General features: G+C 38.7%; 1 protein-coding gene across 2 annotated transcripts in view; it reads left to right on the top strand.

Annotated features, from left to right (window-relative positions):
- LOC126354115 (tyrosine decarboxylase-like) overlaps positions 1–22,877 on the top strand; it is a 193,229-nt gene that overhangs the window by 68,432 nt on the left and 101,920 nt on the right. For both annotated transcript variants that reach the window (XM_050003508.1, XM_050003509.1), the window contains exons 4-5: positions 18,127–18,178; positions 18,258–18,328. In XM_050003508.1, coding sequence (XP_049859465.1) covers positions 18,127–18,178; positions 18,258–18,328 — 123 coding nt within the window. The remainder of the gene's footprint in view (positions 1–18,126; positions 18,179–18,257; positions 18,329–22,877) is intronic.

Genomic DNA, 22,877 nt, shown 5'->3' with positions numbered 1-22,877 from the left:
TTAATTGTACACTTCCATCCCCTTTCTTGGTCTGCAAACAGGGACCTGTCACAATGTGTTTTGCTTTTACTGATTAGTAGGCTGTTTTTTTTTTTTTTTTGGGGGGGGGGGGTAATCATGTCAACTCCATTATATGCACACTGTGGTCTTTCTTTCACCAATTTCTGTCTTGTCATGCCGATGAATTACATTCTCTTTGATCTTGAGCTACCTCCGCCCCATACATAATTGTTCCGCTGGTTGTAGCTACCAAGAGATGGACTGCCTGACTGTTTACCACTGGTCAGCCCTCGCCAATTATTATATTGGCCGTTACTGCCCACCAGGGATACATTTTGAATCTGTTGTCCGAAACCGCTCTGTTCGGTGTATACTGGTCCATTGTAATTACAATTGTGGTTTACTTTAAAAATTCATTTGTGTCCTTGGTTTTCCCAGTTACAATAGTTACGTCCTGTGTGTGGTGGTACAGGTGCCCACCATGTTGATTGCATCTGCCATTACTACTTTGCAGTTGCTATTTCACTGAGGTTCACTTTGCACATTATTTTTCTGGGCTTGCAACTGCCCCTCTTCATAAATCAGATCAACTGGGTCCAGAATGATTAAAAAGCGTTCTAGATCATTCTCAGGTATTGTGATCAAGTTTTCCTTGTGATGTGCAGGTAAGTGATATTTGAGTATTTTTAGTACATGCATATAGGAGACTGGATTTGTCCAGTATCTTGTTTTGTTCAGGAATTTTCAAAAATACATCTGTAGCCTTCATGTTTACTATTGAATGGTGCTGGTTAAATGCCTCTCAATGTGGCCTCTCTTTGACTCCTATTTGTCCAAGAAGGCATGCACAAACCATTCAGAAGTATGGCCGTATCAGTTGGGTGCACCCCACAATGAACTTGATCTCCTATACCTCAGTCCAGTTGCATGGTAATGTATTATGGAAGACTCTGATTAGTTCCACGGGATTTGTTCTTTTACCCTCTCTACTAAAAGTTGGAAACTGCCTATGCCAGAGTAACTCTTCATCAGCTAGAAGACTAAACAAGCAGGGTGTGAGGTACTGTAGCTCTCTATTCTGCCTGGCTGCACCTGATTGCTAGTGATTAATTGCTCCTTTGTAATATGAATACCACTAGTAGAACTGTTCCACAATTTTTCTTCCATTGCTTTTAAACCTGATTCAGTCCTGGCAGTTAATTCATTTTCTTTCCCCTTGACTACCTCTTTGACTGCTTCTATACAGATCTTACACTCTTGCACTACCTTCTGTGCTAGTGTCATATACTTATTCAGCTTTCTCCATTAAGGTCTGTATGTCCATATCTATTCTTTCTTGAATTTTATTTATGACCTTACTGCTCAGTTTTAAATTATTCAATTCTACAGACTATTCCTGTGCTTTCTCAGGCAAATCTTCACATATAGTTTGCAACTCAGTAATAGTATCTAGTGTTTCCTTCACACTTATATTAATTTATGAGTGAGTCCCCTGAATTTTAATCTGTGAATTGCCCACGTTTATCAGCTTAATTGTCATTTCTTTCTGTGGCCTGTTAATGTCCAATACCTCTTACCTAGCTTATCTATTTCCTGAGACATATCGGTGAATAACTCCATGTTTAATTCTTTTTCCATTTCAGACAACTTACATGTTAAATCATTTGGCAGGTCAGTGTGCAGCTTTTTACTTAGGTCATCAAATTTTTGCATTTGTTCATTTTAAAGTTCCTCAAACTTTTGAGTTACATGATTCCTAAAATCATTAAATGTTTGTGATTATGGTTTTGAAGATTCATTGACTTTTTGTGTTAAATTATTACATTTTTGATTTAACTCATTAAAGTTTTGTGTTTGTTCATTAAGTATTTGTGTTTGTTCACCCCCTTGCATAAGTTGTAAAAATATCGTGAAAAGGAAAGTTGCTACTCACTATATAGCGGAGATGGTGAGTCACAGATAGGCACAACAAAAAGACCGTCACAAATAAAAACTTTCAGCCAGTAAGGCTTCATCAGAATTAGATGGAAAATACACATATAAACACTCATGCAAATCCCACTCACAGGCACACATGACTACAGTCTCAGGTAGCTGAGACCACACTGTGAACAGCAGTAGTGGTTGCATCATGGGAGTGGTGTCTTGGTGGGGGTAAGGAGGAAGTTGGAGTGAGGAAGGGGAGGGGTGGTAGGGTAGGCTTGGTGGACAGTGACATGCTGTTGGGAAGCATGGAGGGATGAGATGGAAAGAGGGTAGGGCAGCTGTGTGCAGTTGGAGGTTGGACAGAGAAAATGGAGGCGTGTGTGTGTGGGGGGGAGGGGGGCAGGGGGGAGGGGGGAGGGGGGTAGTGGAAGAGGAGAGAAGTAAAAAGACTGGGTGCTCTGGAGGAGTGAGGGCTGTGTAGTGGTGGAATGGGAACAGAGAAGGGGCTGGATGGGAGGGGATAATGACTAACAAAGGTAGAGGCCAGGGGGGTTACGGGAATGTAGGATATATTGCAGGGAAAGTTCCCAGCTGTGCAATTCAGAAAAGCTGGTGTTGGTGGGAAGGATCTGGACAGGCTGTGAGGCAGTCATTGAAATGAAGGATTTCATGTTTTGCAGCATGCTCAGCAACAGGGTGGTCCACTTGTTTCTTGGCCACAGTTTTTGGTGCTCATTCTTGTGGACAGACAACTTGTTGGTTGTCATGCCCACATACAATGCAGGTCATGTTTGTGACCAGAATGGAGTAGGTGATGGTGGAAGGATGTATAGGACAGGTCTTGCATCTATTATAGGGGTATGAGCCATGGTGTAAGGGGTTGGGAGCAGGGTTTGTGTAGGGATGGATGAGTATACTGTGTAGGTTTGGTGGATGGCAAAATACCACTGTGGGAGAGGTGGGAAGGATAGAGAGCAGCACATGTCTCATTTCAGGACATGATGAGTGGTAGTTGAAACACTGGTGGAGGATGTAATTCAGTTGCTCCAGTCCTGGGTGGTACTGAGTTACATGGGGAATGCTCCTTTGTAGGTGGATGGTTGGACTTTGTGAGATGGTGGGAGACTGGAAAAAAGGCATGAGAGATTTGTTTTTGTACAAGGTTGAAAGGATAATTACAGTTTGTGAAGGCTTCAGTGAGAGCCTTAGTACATTTCAAGAGGGCCACTCATCACTACAGATGCAGTGTCCATGACTTCTTGGTATGGAATTGGTGGAGGTATTTTTGGTGGTTAGTAGGTGGTAACTAAGAAGAGGCAGTTGGCTTGGAATCTGTCAGGCACTAGGAAAGGTAGTGTTCAATAGTGATAAGACCATGGATATTAGGGATGTCAGTGTAAAGGGAGGTGACATCAATAGTGACAAACAGGGCACCATGTGGTAAAGGGACAGGAACGGTGGAGAGTGGGTGGAGGAAATGGTTGGTATCTTTTATATAGGAGGGTAGGTTCCAGGTAATAGGTTGAAGGTGTTGGTCTATGAGAGCACAGATTCTCTCAGTGAAGATACAGTAACTGGACACAATGGGGCATCCTGGGTGGTTGGTGTCTGAATTTTAGGAAGCATGTGGAAGGTGAGAGTGTGGGGAATGTTAGCAGTGAGTAGAAAGATGGACTCCAAGGAGAGGTTCTGGGAGGGGCCAAAGGATTTGAGGAATGACTGGAGATCCTGCTACATTTCTGGAATGGGGTCACTGTGGCAAGGTTTATAGGTGGATGTATCTGACAGCTGACAGAGTCTTTCTGCCAGATAATCCTTGGGGTTCAAAACAACAGTGGTGGAGGCTTTAACTGCAGGTAGGATTATAGGATCAGGATCAAATTTAAGATGGTGGACTGTGGTTCTTTCTGCAGGTATAAGGTTAGTTTGCATGTTGAGGGATTTGGGGAATGATGGTGAGGCAAGGTTCAAGGTTAAGAAATTCTGGAAAGTTAACAGTGGGTCATCTGGGGCCAGTGGGGGTGAATCACAATTGGATGGAGCAGTGAATTGAGTTAGGCAGGGTTCAACATTGGTCTTTGGTTGAGTCTGATTGATAGGGTTGGTGGCGAAAAAGCGTTTCCACTTTAGGTACTGGGAGAAGGAGAGAAGGTCTTTAACAAGTTCCACATGATTGAATTTGGAAGTGGGGCAAAAGGTGAGGCTTTTATTCAAGACTGATGTTTCTGTGGGGCTAAGGCTTCTGGGGTTAAGGCTTCATGACATATGTTTTGGGTCTGTTTAGGTTCTGGATTCTGTGTGGTGGTGGGAGGGTGGGGTAAATGTAGTAGGTCTGCAAGACAGGGTTTGTTGTCAGCTATGAGGGCACGTGGGGGAGGTTTGGAGGTTGTTGCAGAGGTCACCACCTCTCCAACGTGGGAGTAGGAACTGAGCATGGTGGAGAGCTTTTTGAGGTCACATTGTGTATGTTTCTATAGTTCCTGGAGGGCAAGAGCTTCGATGTGTGTTATGGGTTCTAGGGATTGCATGGCAGGAGAATTTTGCGGATGGAGAGAAGGTACTGTAAGGAGGTTTGGGCTTGGTGATACAGTTTTGCAGGACTATGTTAGTGATGGCTAAAGATTAGTGGAATCTGAACAGGTGGAGGTCCTTGTGGAAGATGGGTAATTTGATGAAAAGGCCATTTGAGGGAATTCCATGAACCAAGCAATAATCCAGGAACAGTATGTGGGACTGGATTCTGGCTAGGGATAAGGAAACTTTTATGTATTGATGCAGATGGAAGGAGCTAGGATCCAAGGTGATGGAAAAAATGCAAAAATTACAAGAGTAACATAGAATTACATCTGAAAAAATTCACATAAAACATCCCACTAGTGTGAAAAATCACAAGAAGGATGAAATGAAGGGAAAAGTGGGAAACCTCATGAAATATGTGGGAGTCAACGATAGTGAAATGTGAAAACTCACTGAAATTGGCAAAAAGTCACAATGAGATCAAAGAAAATATACAAATAAAGTTTTAAGTGTCGGGGTATCATTATGAACACCTGCTGAGTCATATCTAATTACATTTGGGTCCAATCATCCAATGCGGAAATTTTAGTTCTATTTGAATCTGCATTGTCCACAGCTCATGGTCATGTGGTAGCATTCTCGCTTCCCAAACCCGGGTTCCCGGGTTCGATTCCCGGCGGGGTCAGGGATTTCCTCTGCCTCGTTATGACTGGGTGTCGTGTGATGTCCTTAGGTTAGTTAGGTTTAAGTAGTTCTAAGTTCTAGGGGACTGATGACCATAGATGTTAAGTCCCATAGTGCTCAGAGCCATTGAATCACATCGCGAGCATTTTTTTGTGAGAGATATTTGCAAATAACAAAGACTTTTCATTATTCAAATACTTTCACTTATGACAAAATATCATTTTGTGAAAAGCCAGATTGTTTGCATGGCACTGCAACTTATATGGACAAACTGCTGTAATTCTGTCCATTTAAGTAAACCAGTAATATGAAGGCAAAACCTTAGATTTTTATCATCTGATTATAATTTCAGGCAAAACTGTTTATGTAAGTGAACAATTTTTTCTGCTTACCATTAATCAACTCCAGATCACAATGTGTAACTATAGTTTCAAATTGCTCAAAGTAAAGCCACAGCAAACAAATTCTACAAAAAGTTCATACTCTTATTATTTTCATAATTAGTCCTTATTGAATGGTAATATTGTAAATTGTATCCTTTAACTCTAGTAGTGGTTGCGTGTCAAATGACCAACTCTGTGCCTATTAGTGACATCACAGGCTGCTTAAATATTGTCTTAGAGAAGAATCTTTTCTACACTTTGAGCCTTCACAAATTTATTTCATCTACCGTAATTAATGTTATGTTATTAATGACAACATGGCTATCCTAAATTGTAGTTGAGCTTAGATAATGGTTGTGATCTTGACTCATTGACATGTTTACACGCACAATTATTTGTCGTCACATTCGTTGCAGCAACATTTTGTGCTTGTACGTTAATTACTGAAGTATCAACAATGGTTTTATCTGCTACATCCATTTCTATCCTTGTGCTTCACTAATTGCAAAATTTTAAAATGAATATCCCTTCCTTAAATACTCTGAGAACATTTTCTAAATTATTCTGTGAAGAAGCTATGTGTAAGATTACATTTTAGTTCATTATTTTATATTTTAGTTTTATAATTATTTTAGGTTTTGCATTAAGATTCTTGATTTAATTTAATAATCTTCATAATAATGATAGAATTAGTGCATTTATTCACATAAAATTTTACCTTTGTTGACTTATTATAAGTAAATAGGCAAAATCGATTTCCATTTGTTCTCTTGAAAATGTTTTGAGGGCTGGCCTGCTCACTAAGTGGATTTTTAAAGAGCCATGGTATTTTGACTGTGCGAAGGTAGTATAATGATTAGTCTCTTAATTAGTGGCTGGAATTGAGGGAACTGAAGTCCAGCTGATCAAGACTCCAATGTATTAGCTTTTGACACTGTTTGTGCCAAATTTCATAACCTATGATTATGCACCAAAACATTCAAAAAGAATTATCCTCTAGAATGTTTAACAAATTTCAGAACAGAAGTCACCTAAAGTTCAATTATACACTCCTGGAAATGGAAAAAAGAACACATTGACACCGGTGTGTCAGACCCACCATACTTGCTCCGGACACTGTGAGAGGGCTGTACAAGCAATGATCACACGCACGGCACAGCGGACACACCAGGAACCGCGGTGTTGGCCGTCGAATGGCGCTAGCTGCGCAGCATTTGTGCACCGCCGCCGTCAGTGTCAGCCAGTTTGCCGTGGCATACAGAGCTCCATCGCAGTCTTTAACACTGGTAGCATGCCGCGACAGAATGGACGTGAACCGTATGTGCAATTGACGGACTTTGAGCGAGGGCGTATAGTGGGCATGCGGGAGGCCGGGTGGACGTACCGCCGAATTGCTCAACATGTGGGGCGTGAGGTCTCCACAGTACATCGATGTTGTCGCCAGTGGTCGGTGGAAGGTGCACGTGCCCGTCGACCTGGGACCTGACCGCAGCGACGCACGGATGCACGCCAGGACCGTAGGATCCTACGCAGTGCCGTAGGGGACCGCACCGCCACTTCCCAGCAAATTAGGGACACTGTTGGTCCTGGGGTATCTGCGAGGACCATTCGCAACCGTCTCCATGAAGCTGGGCTACGGTCCCGCACACTGTTAGGCTGTCTTCCGCTCACGCCCCAACATCGTGCAGCCCGCCTCCAGTGGTGTCGCGACAGGCGTGAATGGAGGGACGAATCGAGACGTGTCGTCTTCAGCGATGAGAGTCGCTTCTGCCTTGGTGCCAATGATGGTCATATGCGTGTTTGGCGCCGTGCAGGTGAGCGCCACAATCAGGACTGCATACGACCGAGGCACACAGGGCCAACACTCAGCATCATGGTGTGGGGAGCAATCTCCTACACTGGCCGTACACCTCTGGTGATCATCGAGGGGACACTGAATAGTGCACGGTACATCCAAACCATCATCGAACCCATCGTTCTACCATTCCTAGACCGGAAAGGGAACTTGCTGTTCCAACAGGACAATGCACATCCGCATGTATCCCGTGCCACCCAACGTGCTCTAGAAGGTGTAAGTCAACTACCCTGGCCAGCAAGATCTCCGGATCTGTCCCCCATTGAGCATGTTTGGTCTGCACGCGGTCTGCACGCGGTCTGCACGCGGTCTGCACGTCCAGCAAGAACGCTGGTCCAACTGAGGCGCCAGGTGGAAATGGCATGGCAAGCCGTTCCACAGGACTACATCCAGCATCTCTACGATCATCTCCATGGGAGAATAGCAGCCTGCATTGCTGCGAAAGGTGGATATACACTGTACTAGTGCCGACATTGTGCATGCTCTGTTGCCTGTGTCTATGTGCCTATGGTTCTGTCAGTGTGATCATGTGATGTATCTGACCCCAGGAATGTGTCAATAAAGTTTCCCCTTCCTGGGACAATGAATTCATGGTGTTGTTATTTCAATTTCCAGGAGTGTAGTTTTTGTGAAGTTTCAATTTAAATGTTTAATTTAATTACAGTTTTACTATCAAATTTTCTACGCTGATGGGCATGTGCTACATTTTCTTACGTTTTTGTTACTCATTTTTTCTTTAAATAAAGTGTCTCTCATGAAACTTTTTTCATGATTTTATTCAAGAGGTATGTAATTAAGCACTGATTAACAGATATTCCTCATGTTCCTGATTGCATATTTATCAGAATGTATAAAATAAACATATGTATTACTTGCATTAGCATCTATTATTTGAAATTAAAAATAAAACAGTCACAGCTGCAAAGTTATTTTTTTTAAAATTACATGTTTTGCCAAGATTAAGCATCAGCGGATTATGTAAAACTGTTTGGCATCCAGGCCAATATGGATATGTGCTCCGCTTTCTGCTATATCAGTTCAAAGATTCCCGCAGTTCCTTTCAATTAGTCTGATGACCAGGTTTTCATCAAGACAATTTTATGTATATGTTACTGTTATATAGTTCTGGTAGCTGGCACAGTGAACTTCATTTGACAGTTTTATATACTCTGAAGATGCTCAAACTTGGCAAAAATAATTTAAATAAAAATAACTTAGCAAGTGTGACTATTTTATTTTTCATACAACGCATGAAAATCCTGTTTTATTTTTCATATAACCATGAAAACTGGTTTCTGCATCAATCAGCCAACAATGGATGGGAAGGAATAGCTACTATTTTTCTCTTTTTTGTGCTTATTTGCTCTGATTGAAATAATAGGGTAAGCAAATTTGAGTAACACTATACTTATGTTAGTACTAACTCAAGAGTGATATAAATGCTCTCATTACTTACTAGCAGGTTAAAATAATAATGAGAGTGGATTATTCTGAAAGTATTACATGATTCATCAATAAAACTCTATCATAAATTATAAACCCGATATTGTGCCTAATAATATAAAACAAAAATTTTCATTTTGTAAGACACAGGCTGGTAACTGTATGTGTTCTCTCTTTATTGCTTTTGATAATATGGTTCATTATTTCAGACTCTCAGGGAACTTACCATATTTGAAAGAACAATGCACATGTGCAACTGAATATTTTTTTATTTGTGTGCATCTAACTTTTATATATTGCACATGTAATCCATTTTGAGGGTAAAGCTACTTACTAGCAATAATGAAGTGCAGAAATGAGTAAATGAAGGAAAAGCTACTTACTAGTAGTAATGAAATGTAAATGAAGGGAATGATATTAGTAATTTTCTTGGGAAACATAAACATAGTTATTTAATCACTAAAACAAAAATTTTCATTTTGTGAATTTAGCTGGTCAAGTTTAGACCCATTCTGCATACATGATGATACACATCTCTCAATCCAATTGTGATAAACTCACAAGGACATAGAGTGTGTCAGTAAACAATCAATACAGGTAGTACTAAAGCAGTCAATCAGACAAAAGTAATACTACTTGTTTGCTATACACATACGTGCTAAGAATGACAGATTACACCAAACATTACACATAGAAAGTGAAAACAAATTAAAAACCAGTGAACATGACTATGGATGTTACATGGGTATGGTACCTACATCATTGCTCAAACTTAAACTATGGTGTATTACACTCAAAATATCTGGTCCACAGACCTGGGTGGTTTTTTCATTGTGGCTAAAATACTCTTCTAAGCTGTAAAATGACCTTTCCAGTAGAAATTGCTTTTCATATGCTCCCTAAAGGAGGAATGGTTATCAAATTTGTTTTTAATGTCTGGAGGGAGAGCATTAAAAACTTTTGCACCAGAGAACTGTACATCCTTTGGCACCATGGTCAGGTTTTACATTCATTGTGGAAATAATACTTTCTCCTGGTATCATATCCATGGTATTCACTGTTTCTTTTATGAAACTCAATATTTTTGCTGTTGAACCCCATAAGAGAAAATATGTACTGGGGCGTGACAATAAGAACTTTTAGTTTCCCGGAAAGGTTTCTACAAGTACATCTGGAGTCTACGCCACTCATTATTCTTATAACACATTTCTGGGCCAGGAGTATTTTCTTTGCTATTATTTGGTTACCCAAAAATATAATACCATATATTATAAGAGAATGGAAATATCCATAACATGCTACTTTCATTGTGTGTATGTGTCTGCTCTTGGAGGGAACAAGTAGGGCAAAAATTGATGAGCTGAGTCTCTTCTGAAGATTTATTATGTGATGAGACAAGTTTACTCTAGAGTTAATTAAAAGGCCTAAAAACTATATTGATTCAACACTTTCTATTGACTCTGTTCCACATTTCACAGTTAATTCCTCCTTTGTTTTAGCAGTTGCAGTAAACTGAATATAATTATTCTTATTAAATTTCAGCCAGAGTCCATTGCAACTACTCCATTTCACTCAATAAGTAAGAATATTCTCAACAGATCATTGAAGATCTTCAAATATATGACCATTAATCACAATGTTGGTGTCATCTGTAAAAATAGTAAAAAAGTACTGTAACAGTGTACATTGAGATAGGTCATTTATAAATATGAGGAATAGTAGAGGACCAAGAATGGATCCTTGGGGCACTCCACTTTTAATGGTTCTCCATTCAGATGAAACCAGACCACTATGGCTCTCATCAGTACTATCTACTACTACTTTCCGCTTCCTACAATTGAGGTATGATTCTAACCACTTATTTGCTAAGTAGGTCAGCTTTCTGTAATAGGATTTGGTGGTGCACAGTATCAAATGCTTTTGACTAGTCACAAAATAATCCATTTGTTACCATTTTGTCATTAATTGTTCTAGAACTTTATTTTTAAAGTGTAAATTGCTTGGTCAGTTGACAGTCCCTTCAGGAATCCAAATTGACTTTTGCTGAGAATGTTATATTTATTTAGATGTTCCAAAATTCTCGAATACATAAGCTTTTCCAGTATCTTAGAAAAGGCCATTAGAAGGTAAATTGGCCTGTAATTTGTGACTTAGGTTTTGTCATCTTTCTTGGAGAGGGGTTTTACAACTGCATATTTTGAGTCTGTCAGCCACGGTTCCTTGTAAGGATGCATTAAAACTCTGGCTAAGTACATGACTAATGTCAGCACAGCACTGTTTAGTAGATTATTAGAGATATCATCTACCCCAGTGGAATAAGAATTCATGAGAGGGATGATTATTCTTTTAACTTCAGGTGCTGCAACAGGTCTGAAGTCAATTTTACCTGTATGTTTGTGTATAGTCTTTTGCATATGGCCCAAAAATTCATTAACAGAACCCTTGCATCCTATTTGTTCTGAAACTGACAAGAAGTGGTTATTGAAAATATTGGCTATGTTATCAGGGTCATGTACTAGATTACCTTCGTGATTAAGTTTGAGTTCTTCAGAAGTTCTAATGGTTTTCCCTGTCTCCCTTCTAACAATGTTCCAGATAGTCTTAATTTTGTTATGAGAGTTTGGTCATAATACAATGCTTTTGATTTTTGTATTATCTTCTTTAGTATCTTACAGTACATTTTGTAATGGTTAGTTTTTGAAGTGTCCTTAGACATTCTGGTTGCAATGTAAAGTTCTCTCTTTGTTTTACATGATTGTTTAATTCCCTTTGTGATCCACGGTTTGTTCTGTGATGTACCAGCTTTGCTTCTAAGAAACTTTTTTGGGAATACCTCTTCAAATAAGGCTGAAAACTCATTTATGTATATATTAAATTTGGCATTAACATCATCCACCCTGTATACTGGGCTCTAGTCCATCTGTTACAGTTTGTGTTTAAAGACTTCAAGTGAATCACTAGTCATTATCCTAATAGATTTCCAGGTGGGGATTAGTTTTTTGAGGGGTGTACTGTCATGCAGAGTGAGGATCTGTCCATCATGGTCAGACAGACCATTCAAGATAGGGGTGATAGTGAAGCAATGGTGCCTACTTAAATCTATAAAAATATTGTCTATCAAAGATTGGCTCTCAAGTGTGATTCTGGTGGGAAAGTCAACTACTTGAATAAGATTATATGAATTCATCAGATGCTGGAGCCCTACTATCTTGTTTTTTTTTTTTTTTCAGTTAAAAAGTCTACATTAAAATCCCCATGAATGAACATTTCCTTATTTTTAGAAAATAAAATAGATAAAAATAATTCTATTTGCCCCAGAGAGGCCCTGAAGTTAGTTCCAGGTACCCTGTATATTGCCACTACTATTACTGGGGAGCTATCTACTGTAACATCTATTGCACAGGCTTCAAATAGTTGTTCTAGACAGTATTTACTTACATCTAAGGATCTAAATATAACATTTTTGACAAAAATATCTACACCAACTCTTTCCTTGTTGTCTCTACAGCAGTAGCTTGCAGTGTTGTAGTTAGAATCTATATTTAATAAGTTAATGCCCTTAGTGATATGATGTTCTGTAAAGCATAATATTTGAGCATTGTTTATACAATTTCTACTCACCATATAGCAGAGATGCTGAGTCGCAATAGGCACAATAAAAAGATTCACACAATTAAAGCTTTCAGCCATTAAGGCCTTTGTCAGCAGTAGACACACATACACACATGCACATACACACACTCACATAAACACAACTTGCACACATGTCTGCAGTCTCAGAGAGCTGAGACCACACTGCATACAGCAGCACCAGTGCATGATGGAAGTGGCGACTGTGTGGGGGTAAGGCGGAGGCTGGGGCAGGTAGGGGGAGGAATAGTATGGTGGGAGTGGTGGACAGTCAGATGTTGAAGTTTAGATGGAGGGCAGGAGAGAAGGTATGGAGGGGGGGGGGGGGGGGGAGGAGGTAAGTAGCGGAAAGGAGAGAAATAAAAGAAATTAAAAGACTGGGTGTGGCAGTGAAATGACGGCTCTGAAGTGCTGGAATGGGAACAGGAAGAGGGCTGGATGGGTGAGAATAGTGACTAATGAAGGTTGAGGCCAGGAGGGTAATGGGAACGTAGAATGTATTGCAGGGAAAGTTCCCACCTGTGCAATTCAGAAAAGCTGGTGTTGGTGGGAAGAATCCATATGGCACAGGCTGTGAAGCACTCATTGAAATGAGGGGTAGCGTGTTCACCAACAGGGTGGTTCACTTGTTTTTTAGGCCACAGTTTGTCAGTGGCCATTCATGCAGACAGACAGCTTGTTGGTTTTCATGCCTACATAGAATGCAGCACAGAGGTTGCAGCTTAGCTTGTAAATCACATGACTGGTTTCGCAGGTAGCCCTGTCTTTGGCGGGGTAGGTGATGTTAGTAACCAGAATGGAGTAGGTGGTGGTAGGAGGATGTGTGTGTCAGGTCTTACATCTATGTCTATTACAGGGGTATGAGCCATGAAGTAAGGGATTGGGAGCAGGTGTTGTGTAAGGATAGAGTATATTGTGTAGGTTCGGTGGACAGCGGAATACCACGGTAGGAGGGGTGGGAAGGATAGTGGGCAGGACTTTTCTCATTTCAGGGCACAACAAGAGGTAATCAGAACCCTGGCAGAGAATGTAGTTCAGTTGCTCCAGTCTCGGACAGTACTGAGTTATGAGGGGAATGTTCCTCTGTGGCCAGACTGTGGGACTTTGGGAAGTGGTGGGAGACTGGAAAGATAAGGCATGGGAGATTTGTTTTTCTACAAGTATGGGAGGATAATTACGGTCAGTGAAGGCTTAAGTGAGACCCTCGGTATATTTTGAGAGGGACTTCTCACCACTGCAGATGTGACGACCATGGGTGTCTAGGCTGCATGGAAGGAACTTCTTGGTATGGAATGGGTGACAGCTGTCAAAGTGGAGGTATTGCTGATGGCTAGTGGGTTTGATATGGATGGAGGTTGTTTCATTCCATCCTGTTACATTGTTACATTCCATCCTGGATATTCCATTGTTTGATTTATACAATTTCTGGTAAGTGCCCTAACGTTTTGATAAAGGATGGACTGGTTAGACTTGTTTGTAGAGGTGTCACTTATCTTGGGTGCTTCTTGTTCTTTATATCTGTAGTTAAAAAATCTTTCAGATGTAGTGGGCTTACTACTTTCCGTCTGCTTGCTGTTCCATCAGTCTGCTTGGCTGTTGTGGTTTTTCAGTTGTTGGTGGAATTTATTTTGGCGTCTTTTTCTTCTGCAGGTGACTTTGTGCCTAAAAGATTCTTGGTGTGTTTGTTGAGTATGGCTTCTGCTTCTTGGTGATGATCAATGGTGAAGCTACTTTTGGAGGTTGCAAAATTTGTGCCTCATTACTATCGTCCTTATTGGTTTGAACCATTTCATAATTTGAGGCTGTTTTATGGTTTGATTGTTAGTTTCTGGCCTACTTTGTTTAAACCACATCATAATTTAAAAGTGATTGGGTGCTTTACTGTTTGCTGCTTGCCAAAAATGGTTTGTAATTGGCCTTAGATCGGTACTTGTTCTGGTTTCTTCATAGTCAGATGAGACACTGGTAAATATTTTATCAGCAAGAGCCTATTTTCCTGATGCATTTAAATGAAGGCCATGAGCTGTATAGAACATTTGCTCTAAAATATTTGTGTTTATAACATCAACATTCTGTAAATGAGTACATATTTCTGTGAAACTCTTGTTAGCGACACTAATTTTTCAGTTTATGCATGACCAACTCAGTAATTCATTATGCTATGGGATACTCACAAAGAGAACATTCGTATGTGTTAAATTATTTAAATAATTTCTCAGCTCTGTCATTGCCTAGACTAATTCATTTCTATAAACTTCATTAACTCCTCCAAGGCGAACAATGCACTCATCCTAGTCAGGCTGGTTACTTCATTAGATTTTGTCAGGTTTGTTAGTTCTCATAATGTGGCCCCAGGCTTCATGAATCCAGATGCCCTGAAGTTGTATTTTTGTGTTAACACTGCTGAAATTCCCTGGGCATGACTATCCCCTAATACACAGATCTTCTCATGTTTACCAATTTTTGCACTTGGGGGGGTCAATTAACAATGGTTTGTTTACTTTGTGTGATTCATTTCCAAGCTTTTCATCTCCAACTGGCATGTTCAATGAATCTTCAGCAGTTTGCACAATAAAGTTTTTATGCACTTGTGATTGACTGTTTTTAATCACTATAGTTTCACTGTTTTTACACACAGAAGTTTCAATTAGCAATGGTCTGTTTACGTTTTGCAAATTCATTTCCAAACTTTTTGGCTCCAACTGGTGTGTTCAATGAATCTTCAGCAGTGTGCACAATAGAGTTCTTATGCATGTGTGATCAACTGTTTTTAAGCACTTAAGTGTCACTGTTTTTACACATAGAGGCTTCAGTGTTATTTTGAGATTGCACTCCCTAGGAACAGTTTTCTTCTGTTTTCCACTTGTTTCCTGATGACAAACCTCCTTTGTTCATCAGCGTCTCACATATCTGGGATTGAAGTTTTTTCATGTCCATTTTTAAAGCACCGATTATAAATTGGAAATTGGAAATATGTTCATTAAACATTGAAATTTTGTCCTTACAATTTACACACATTTTCTTTTTACCACCAAAATTTACTTTTTCCATGGAGAAGCACAATTTACTTTTACACTCTGCTGTGAATCTCACAGCCAGTGGAAGCATTAAATTTGGTTAGCAAATTTTCATTTAATTTGTCTGCAAGGTATCAAGGCTGATAATGGTTGTAAGCATCCAAGTTTATACATACTAGTGAGAGACATAATTCGCCTGGTACACACTTTCTTCAAGTGCAGATCACCTGTATGCGCTTTCTGAAACTGTCACTTGGAACTGGCAATGACACAACCATTCTCTGTGGAGTGGCCTCCACAAACTGCCATCATTCATGAGTCAGGCTATAGGCAATAAATGTCCTGCAGGCCACTCTGTGCACACAGTAAATCTGTTTCTCCTGGAAGTATCTGCTATATTCTCCTTTTTTGGTACTGGATGAGTCTTGAGCATTCTTAGACTGACTTGCAAAATTATTAGTATACATTCCTTTGGTTACCAACCTTGTTAATAAATGTACAACTTCCAAAGTCAGTTTATGTTTCATAAAGTCTCAGTTTTCATTCTATGATTAAATAGCTGTATTTGTGTTTCCCTAGAAAATTCGTAATATCATTTCCATCATTTATTCATTTCTGCATTTCATTATTGCTAGTAAATAGATTTTTCTTCTCAAATAGATTATATGTGCAGGATATAAAAATTATATGCTCACAAATAATAGTGTTAAATATTCAGTTGCAACTGTACAAAGTGTCTTTCAGATGTGGTAAGTTTGCTGACAGTCTGGAATAATGAACCACATTATCAAATGGGATAAAGAGAGAATACAAACAGTTAAGAGACTGTGTTTCAAAAGTTTTTGGGTGACACATCTCAGTACACATAATTCATTGAAGATGCACATTTTGGCTATGGGAAAGGATTATCCATAGGAAATGCAACTAATTCTTTTGTGTGTGACTCACTATCGAGACTGATAGATTAAGGGTAGTGTACATTTTCTCTGATTTAACAGAAGTGTTCAATACTTTTGCAGAAGTTGGTACATTATGGAATTAGGGAAGAAGCTCAACAACTGTTCATTTCATATCAAGAAGGTAGGAAAAACAAGCTTTCGTCCAATGTCAACAAACAGGGAAGAGATTTGAATCTGACTGAGTTCATGTAAGTTGGAGGAATAGCTCACTCAGTGTTCCATTCTGAGCCCATTACTTTTGTGTTACATATCAATGATTTGTCACTAAATATGTTTTCCCTTTGCATATCACTTGTATATTATTCTGGAAGACAAGGAGCATAGTATAAATGGTTTAGCTAATATGGTAGTTGATAACAATGGCACATGGTTTTCAGAGAACAGACCAGTAATTAACTTCATTAAAATATAATGCACACACTTTGTAGCACAAAACACTTGTAAAAGCAAAATTTTATTGTCTCAGGGTCATTAAAAAGATATGACGTTAACATTTTCAGTTCTTAGAACTGATATAAGATGAAAAGTTTCCTTGAAAGTATTACATCCAAGATCTTGTGCAGAAACTGAATACTTCTATCTTCACTGTAAGAATACTCTCCATTTAATGAAATGTGAAGGTTTCTTTACTTTGATTGGAGTTTGTGAAATTCAAGTATGCTATTGTTTGTGTGTTGCAGAATGCTAACTCTGCCATCCTTGTACATACACTCCAGCATGGGATATCTTTCTGACTATTTTCCCTCATTCGGAGGCAACTGCAACATTCATTTGATGAACACTAAATTGAAAAATGATTTGCACTAGGATAACTCTTCATTAAGCATTGTATAGAAATATATGAACTATTAAACAGGATTCATATGCAACTCGTTTCCTGCAGGAGCTAAAAACTGATTGATAAACTCCAAGATTTGGATCTAAATTGAAAGGTTTCCTTTTGGCAACCCCTGTTTTGTGCAGGATTTCATTGCTTTAGTTGATAACTTTTCTTTGTAAAGTACTATCTACCGTGTATCCTCTTTTTCCTGTCTTCACAATTCTTTAGTTTCTTTTATTTATATATTTTCTAATTGGCATTCTGTAGACTATGTCCTGACCCATTCCATGACCAAGTAGCTTTGACTTGTATTGCACCAAGACACCTGATAAATAAATAATATAAAATAATTGTCTCTGTTTTAACACAAGCTACCAGTTTTGCATCAAAATGCAATTAGTCATGTGTTCAGCCCCCCCCCCCCCCCCCTGCCCAACAATTCATCAATTCAGCACCTTTGAGCATAAGTAATTATTTTTCTCTCTAGTCCACCATGATAAGAGTAAAACAAAAATATCTTGTCCAATGAAAACGTTATGTAGTGGCAGATGTATGTAATCAGGCACCTGATAGCTTTGCAACTTTCTTTGTCTCAAAAGAACAAAAATGTCTGCAGCCCTACACAAAAGAGTCCTAAATTAATGAAGATCCTAAACATAATTTTAAGCATTTATGGATTCACTTATAGGTGTATAAATTCTGGGACTGGGGTCACTGCTAAACTTTAATCTTCTCTGTTATTATGCAGGAAATATGTAACTTTTAACAGTTTGAATGACACATTGTGTTACTGGTGTCATTCTCCTTCATCATTTTTGCTGTATCTTGTAGCACTCATAATAATATTCAAACTTCCTTGTATTTGTGAATATTTATATTTCTTCCTTTTCAGTTTGTGAGTCCAGCATGCACAGAACTGGAAATGGTTGTCACTGACTGGTATGGTGAGTTCATATTTTTGGAAGTTGGACTGTTACAACTGACTTCCTTTTGACCCATTTGTGAACTCTGATGTGTTTGTAGGTAAAGCACTTGGGTTACCAAAGTCATTTCTCCACTCCAGCGGACCAAAAAAAGGTGGTGGTTGCGCACAAGTGAGTTTATGAGAGATTTCTATAACATTGTTATTCTAATATAAAATGCTACAGAAAAGTACATTTACTGTTGTGGAATTACTGCAAGCATTGAGAAGCACAGTAAAATTGTTGTAGATATAATTGTCAGCAGCAGTCAAAAGTCAGGGGTTTTAAAATCTAATATCATTGGGTTGTAATATGAAATAGGCTGGGTAGCACACTTCTCTCTTTCCCCCTCTCTCTTTCTAAGAATAGCCAGACATTGGCTGCATACTTTCCAGATACAGACCCCAGGGCATTTTCAAAATTTAGAAGTTTTATATTGTTGTCAACACAAAATAAACATAATAAATTTTTCTGTTGCCATATACATACACTAAAACAAACCCAATCCAAATTTTCCCTAAATATGAATATATTGTGATAGTAATGAATAAGAGTATATAAACTGCTGGCCATTAACACCGCAGCACTGTGCAGATGGTACACAATAAGTGTATTTCATCTATAGTCCCTGCCCGCACATTGATACTGAGGTGAGCCTGAAAATTTGCTTCCATGGTCAAGAAATGATTTTAATTTGCTTAAGTTTGGTTATCATGTAAATTTCATTATCCCACATTGTGTGATTCTTGCCTCATCTGTAAATAAAATGAAAGCTGTGGACTGCAGCTCTTAAGAGTTAATTGCAAGAATTCATTGACAGAACTATAATCTGCACATTTCTCTTGTGGCTTGAGAGCTTGCACAACTTATAAATAAAACAAGACTGTAGTTGATGGATTCAGCAGCTCTGATTTTTCACACACTTGTTTCAGGATCATCTTCTATTTGTTTCAATACACTCTTTCTAGATTTAACCACTGATATTAACCTATAAAAATATTTGACACTTTTTAAACAACCTGTATAAGTGATATACCCACAGCACACTCTACATTTGTGAGAATGATACAACAGTTGTTAGCTGGGGACTTATTGAGAATGCTCTGACAATGAATTGTTTTGCTGCATCTTAGTTGGGAACAACAGATTGATCTTTTATATGAAAAATTAAGAAATCTTGTTTACTATGTGACTAATTTTAAAATACAAGCAGTACAGTATTCTAAATAAAGATATGCATAGTAATAACACTAATAGAGATTGTAACTATCATCTGACAAGGTGTAACACAAAAGGTGCAGGCACTAGCCTCTATTGCATGGGTATTAAATTGTATAACTAACATCCAATTTACTTAAAAACCTTAAAAAAAGAGCTTTATAATGTTTTTGAATGACATTCTGTTTTTAGTATTAAAAAAATTCTTTTCAGAGAAGCGGATTGTCATCTTTCATACCACATTATTTATAACAAGTTGAAATATATCACACTTTGGTAACAGCTTCCACAAATCTATGATGTGAATTGTAACATATATCCACAATCAAAAACAAACCTTGTATTTGTCTTTGATGAATTAAAAAAGACATTAGAAATGTGCAAGAGGAACACATATGCTTGTAACTAAAGACTGTAATGCATGAAGAAGTCTGCAGTTAATCTTGAGTCTGATGGGTAATGATGATGATAGTGATCTATTTTCTCACCTGCACTTTGGATCTAACTAAAAGTTTTCAGTAATGTATCCATTTCCCTTTATGTATTCTAAATAACTTTTATTGTTTCATGTCTGCACCCAGTAGCTGAGTAGTCTGTGCGGCAGCATGTCAATCCTCAGGGCCCGGGTTCAATTCCTGGCTGGGTCAGGAATATTCCACGCTTAATCTGTATTGGCTGTGATGTGATATCATTTGAATTTGTTTGGATATTAAGTGTAGTTTTGCAATTTTTCATTACTGTGTTTAGGAACTGTACCAATTTAGGATCTACTTTGTATATTTCCAATATTTGTAGTAACCATGAGTGGAGTACACTATCAAAAGCTTTTTGGTAATCAATGTATGCGTAGTGTAGCAACTTTTGTTTAGTTTTAGCTTGATATGTCACCTCTGCATCTATTATAAGTTGCTCTTTACATCCTCATGCTCCTTTGCAGCAGCCTTTTTGTTCTTCATTTATAATTTTGTTCTGTGTTGTATGTGTCATTAATTTCTGTTTAATGACTGAAGTTAATATTTTATATGTTGTTGGTAGGCATGTTACGGGGTGATATTTTGCTAGGTTTGCTGTATCTGCTTGATCTTTAGGTTTCAGATAAGTTATTCTTTGTGTAAGTGTATCAGGGACTGTGTATGGCTCTACAATGGAACTTTTAAATAATTTAGTTAGATGTGAATGTGTTGAGGTGAACTTCTTTAGCCAGAAATTTGCTATTTTATCTTTTCCAGGGGCTTTCCAATTGTGTGTAGAATTGATTGCTCGGGTGGCTTCATGATGCAAAATTATCACTTTAGGCATTTGTGGTATCATCTTGTATGTGTCTGTTTCTGCTTGCATCCACCATGCATGTCTGTTATGTTTACCGGGTTTGACCATAGGTTGCTCCAGAAGTGTTCCATGTCTGTTATGTTTGGTGGATTGTCTATTTTAATGTGCGTGTTATCTATTGTCTGATAAAATTTCTTTTGGTTTGTGTTGAATGTTTGGTTTTGTTTCCTTCTATTTTCACTTTTTTTGTATCTTCTCAGTCTTTTGGCTAATGCTTGTAATTTCTGCTTCTTTTCATCTAATTGCTCTATCACTTCTTGTTGTGATATTTTACCTAACCTTTTTCTTTTTTTGTCTGATTTTTCATTTCTTATAAATTGTGTTAGCTGTCTGATGTCTTTTATCAGTTTTTCTATTCTGACCTGTAGCCTGTGTTGCCATGGTGGTTTTGTGGGTTTCTTCTGTGTGTTGGTTGGTTCTGATCTCTGTCTAGTGTGTATATTTAGTGTAGGGAGTGCTCCTATATAAACCAATAGTTGTAACTCCTCCATAGTTGTATTTTCATTTATTTTGTTGTATGATTGTGTTGATAGTTGTTATTGTTGTTTTGACTTGTGGGTTATTTGGTGGTCTATGCAAGAATGGTCTAATGTCTGTATTTGTGTCTTTGTGTTCTATATATGTCAGCTGAAATTTTTCTCCTATATCTAATATGTGTGTCACTTCGTGTTCTATTTGTGCTTGTTCTGGTGGCTGTCTTAAGATTTCGTTTTCCTCTGACTGTTTAATTGATGCGTGTTGTTCTTTGTTTGTTTGCTCTGGGATGTTTGAGTCCATTACTGTATTTTCTTCTTCTTCTGATTGCACATTATTTTGTTCCAGTATTTGTTGTACTTGTTGTTTGATGTTTTCTAATTCTGACTTGGGTATCCTGTTATTTTTTATTACTACATGGATCTGATCAGCTAGTCATAGTTCTGTTAAAAATTTTAATTCTGGGTGTCTGGTAATAAATGTTGTGTATACTTGTGATCTGTATCCAGTTGTGTTGGTTCCTAAGTTTGTTGCTTGGTAATAACAGAACATGAGGTGTCAGTTAACTTCATCTGACCATCTCATCCTCTGTCTTTGTTTTCCTTCTAGAGTGGTTGCAGGAAGCATATCCTGCAAAACACCTCTATTTGGATTTAATCATTTTCTGTGTGGCTAGCAGTGTCATTACCATTGTGGACGGGCATAGCGTTCAAGCATCATCCCCGACCATGACAGCACTTGTCTGAGGCTTCATTAGTTCTGTCCTGAACCAACTAATCACACTTAAAGTGAGGTTAGCCCTATAAGTGGTTTGTTCTTTTCATCGCCTTTATGACCGGCAGAACATACCGGAGGCCTATTCTTATCCCGGGCCTCCATGGGAATTATTATTATTAGTAGTAGTAGTAAGAGTAGTAGTAATAGTATTTTAGAAGAAATCTGAATTACTACTACATACAGTGTGGTGCACAAAATGTGTTACCAATTGTTTCTTTCACAATTTACGATGCACATTAGATATCCCGCTGGGATCTCTACAGCAGTACCAGCAGAACTTGGAAAAACAAATGAGTTATTAAATGACGCGTAATTCATGATACTGGCACTAGGAGACTAGTAAGCAGCATTGGCTGACAAAGGAAGACTGATGACACACAAAGGTTGGCAGTTGTGTTACTTTTTCATGAAATGACTCAGAGGCGTTTTTCACAACAGTTTAACACACGATGGGTCTCTTGCAAGAAGACCATCCACAGGTTGTATGATAAATTTGTACAGGAAGGAAGCGAAGCGACCTTGGCCTAAGCCTGTTTGTTTGCCGTAGAATATTGAAGCAGTACGAGCTGCTGTTCAGAGAAGTCCTGGGAAATCGTGTAGAAACATAGCAGTGCAACTGGGAATATCCAGATGCTCTGTTCAACGCATTCTTAGAAGTGACCTCCATATGTACCCATACAAGATGACCTGTGCACAGAAGCTCACTGGAAAACACAAGCTGCAGAGAGTACTGTTTGCTCAGTGGGCGGAGGATAGGGAAGAAACTCTCAACAACGTTTGGTTTTCAGACAAGGCGCATTTTCATTTAGACAGCGTATGCTTTTGGGCCACTGAAAACCCACAAGTGCTTCATGGACGACAACATTATGCTCCGAGGATTACA

This window comes from Schistocerca gregaria, chromosome 3 (assembly GCF_023897955.1).
Source record: "Schistocerca gregaria isolate iqSchGreg1 chromosome 3, iqSchGreg1.2, whole genome shotgun sequence".
Lineage (NCBI taxonomy): Eukaryota > Metazoa > Arthropoda > Insecta > Orthoptera > Acrididae > Schistocerca > Schistocerca gregaria.
Note: the sequence above shows the minus strand (reverse complement) of the source record. Positions and strands in the feature narration are given on the sequence as shown.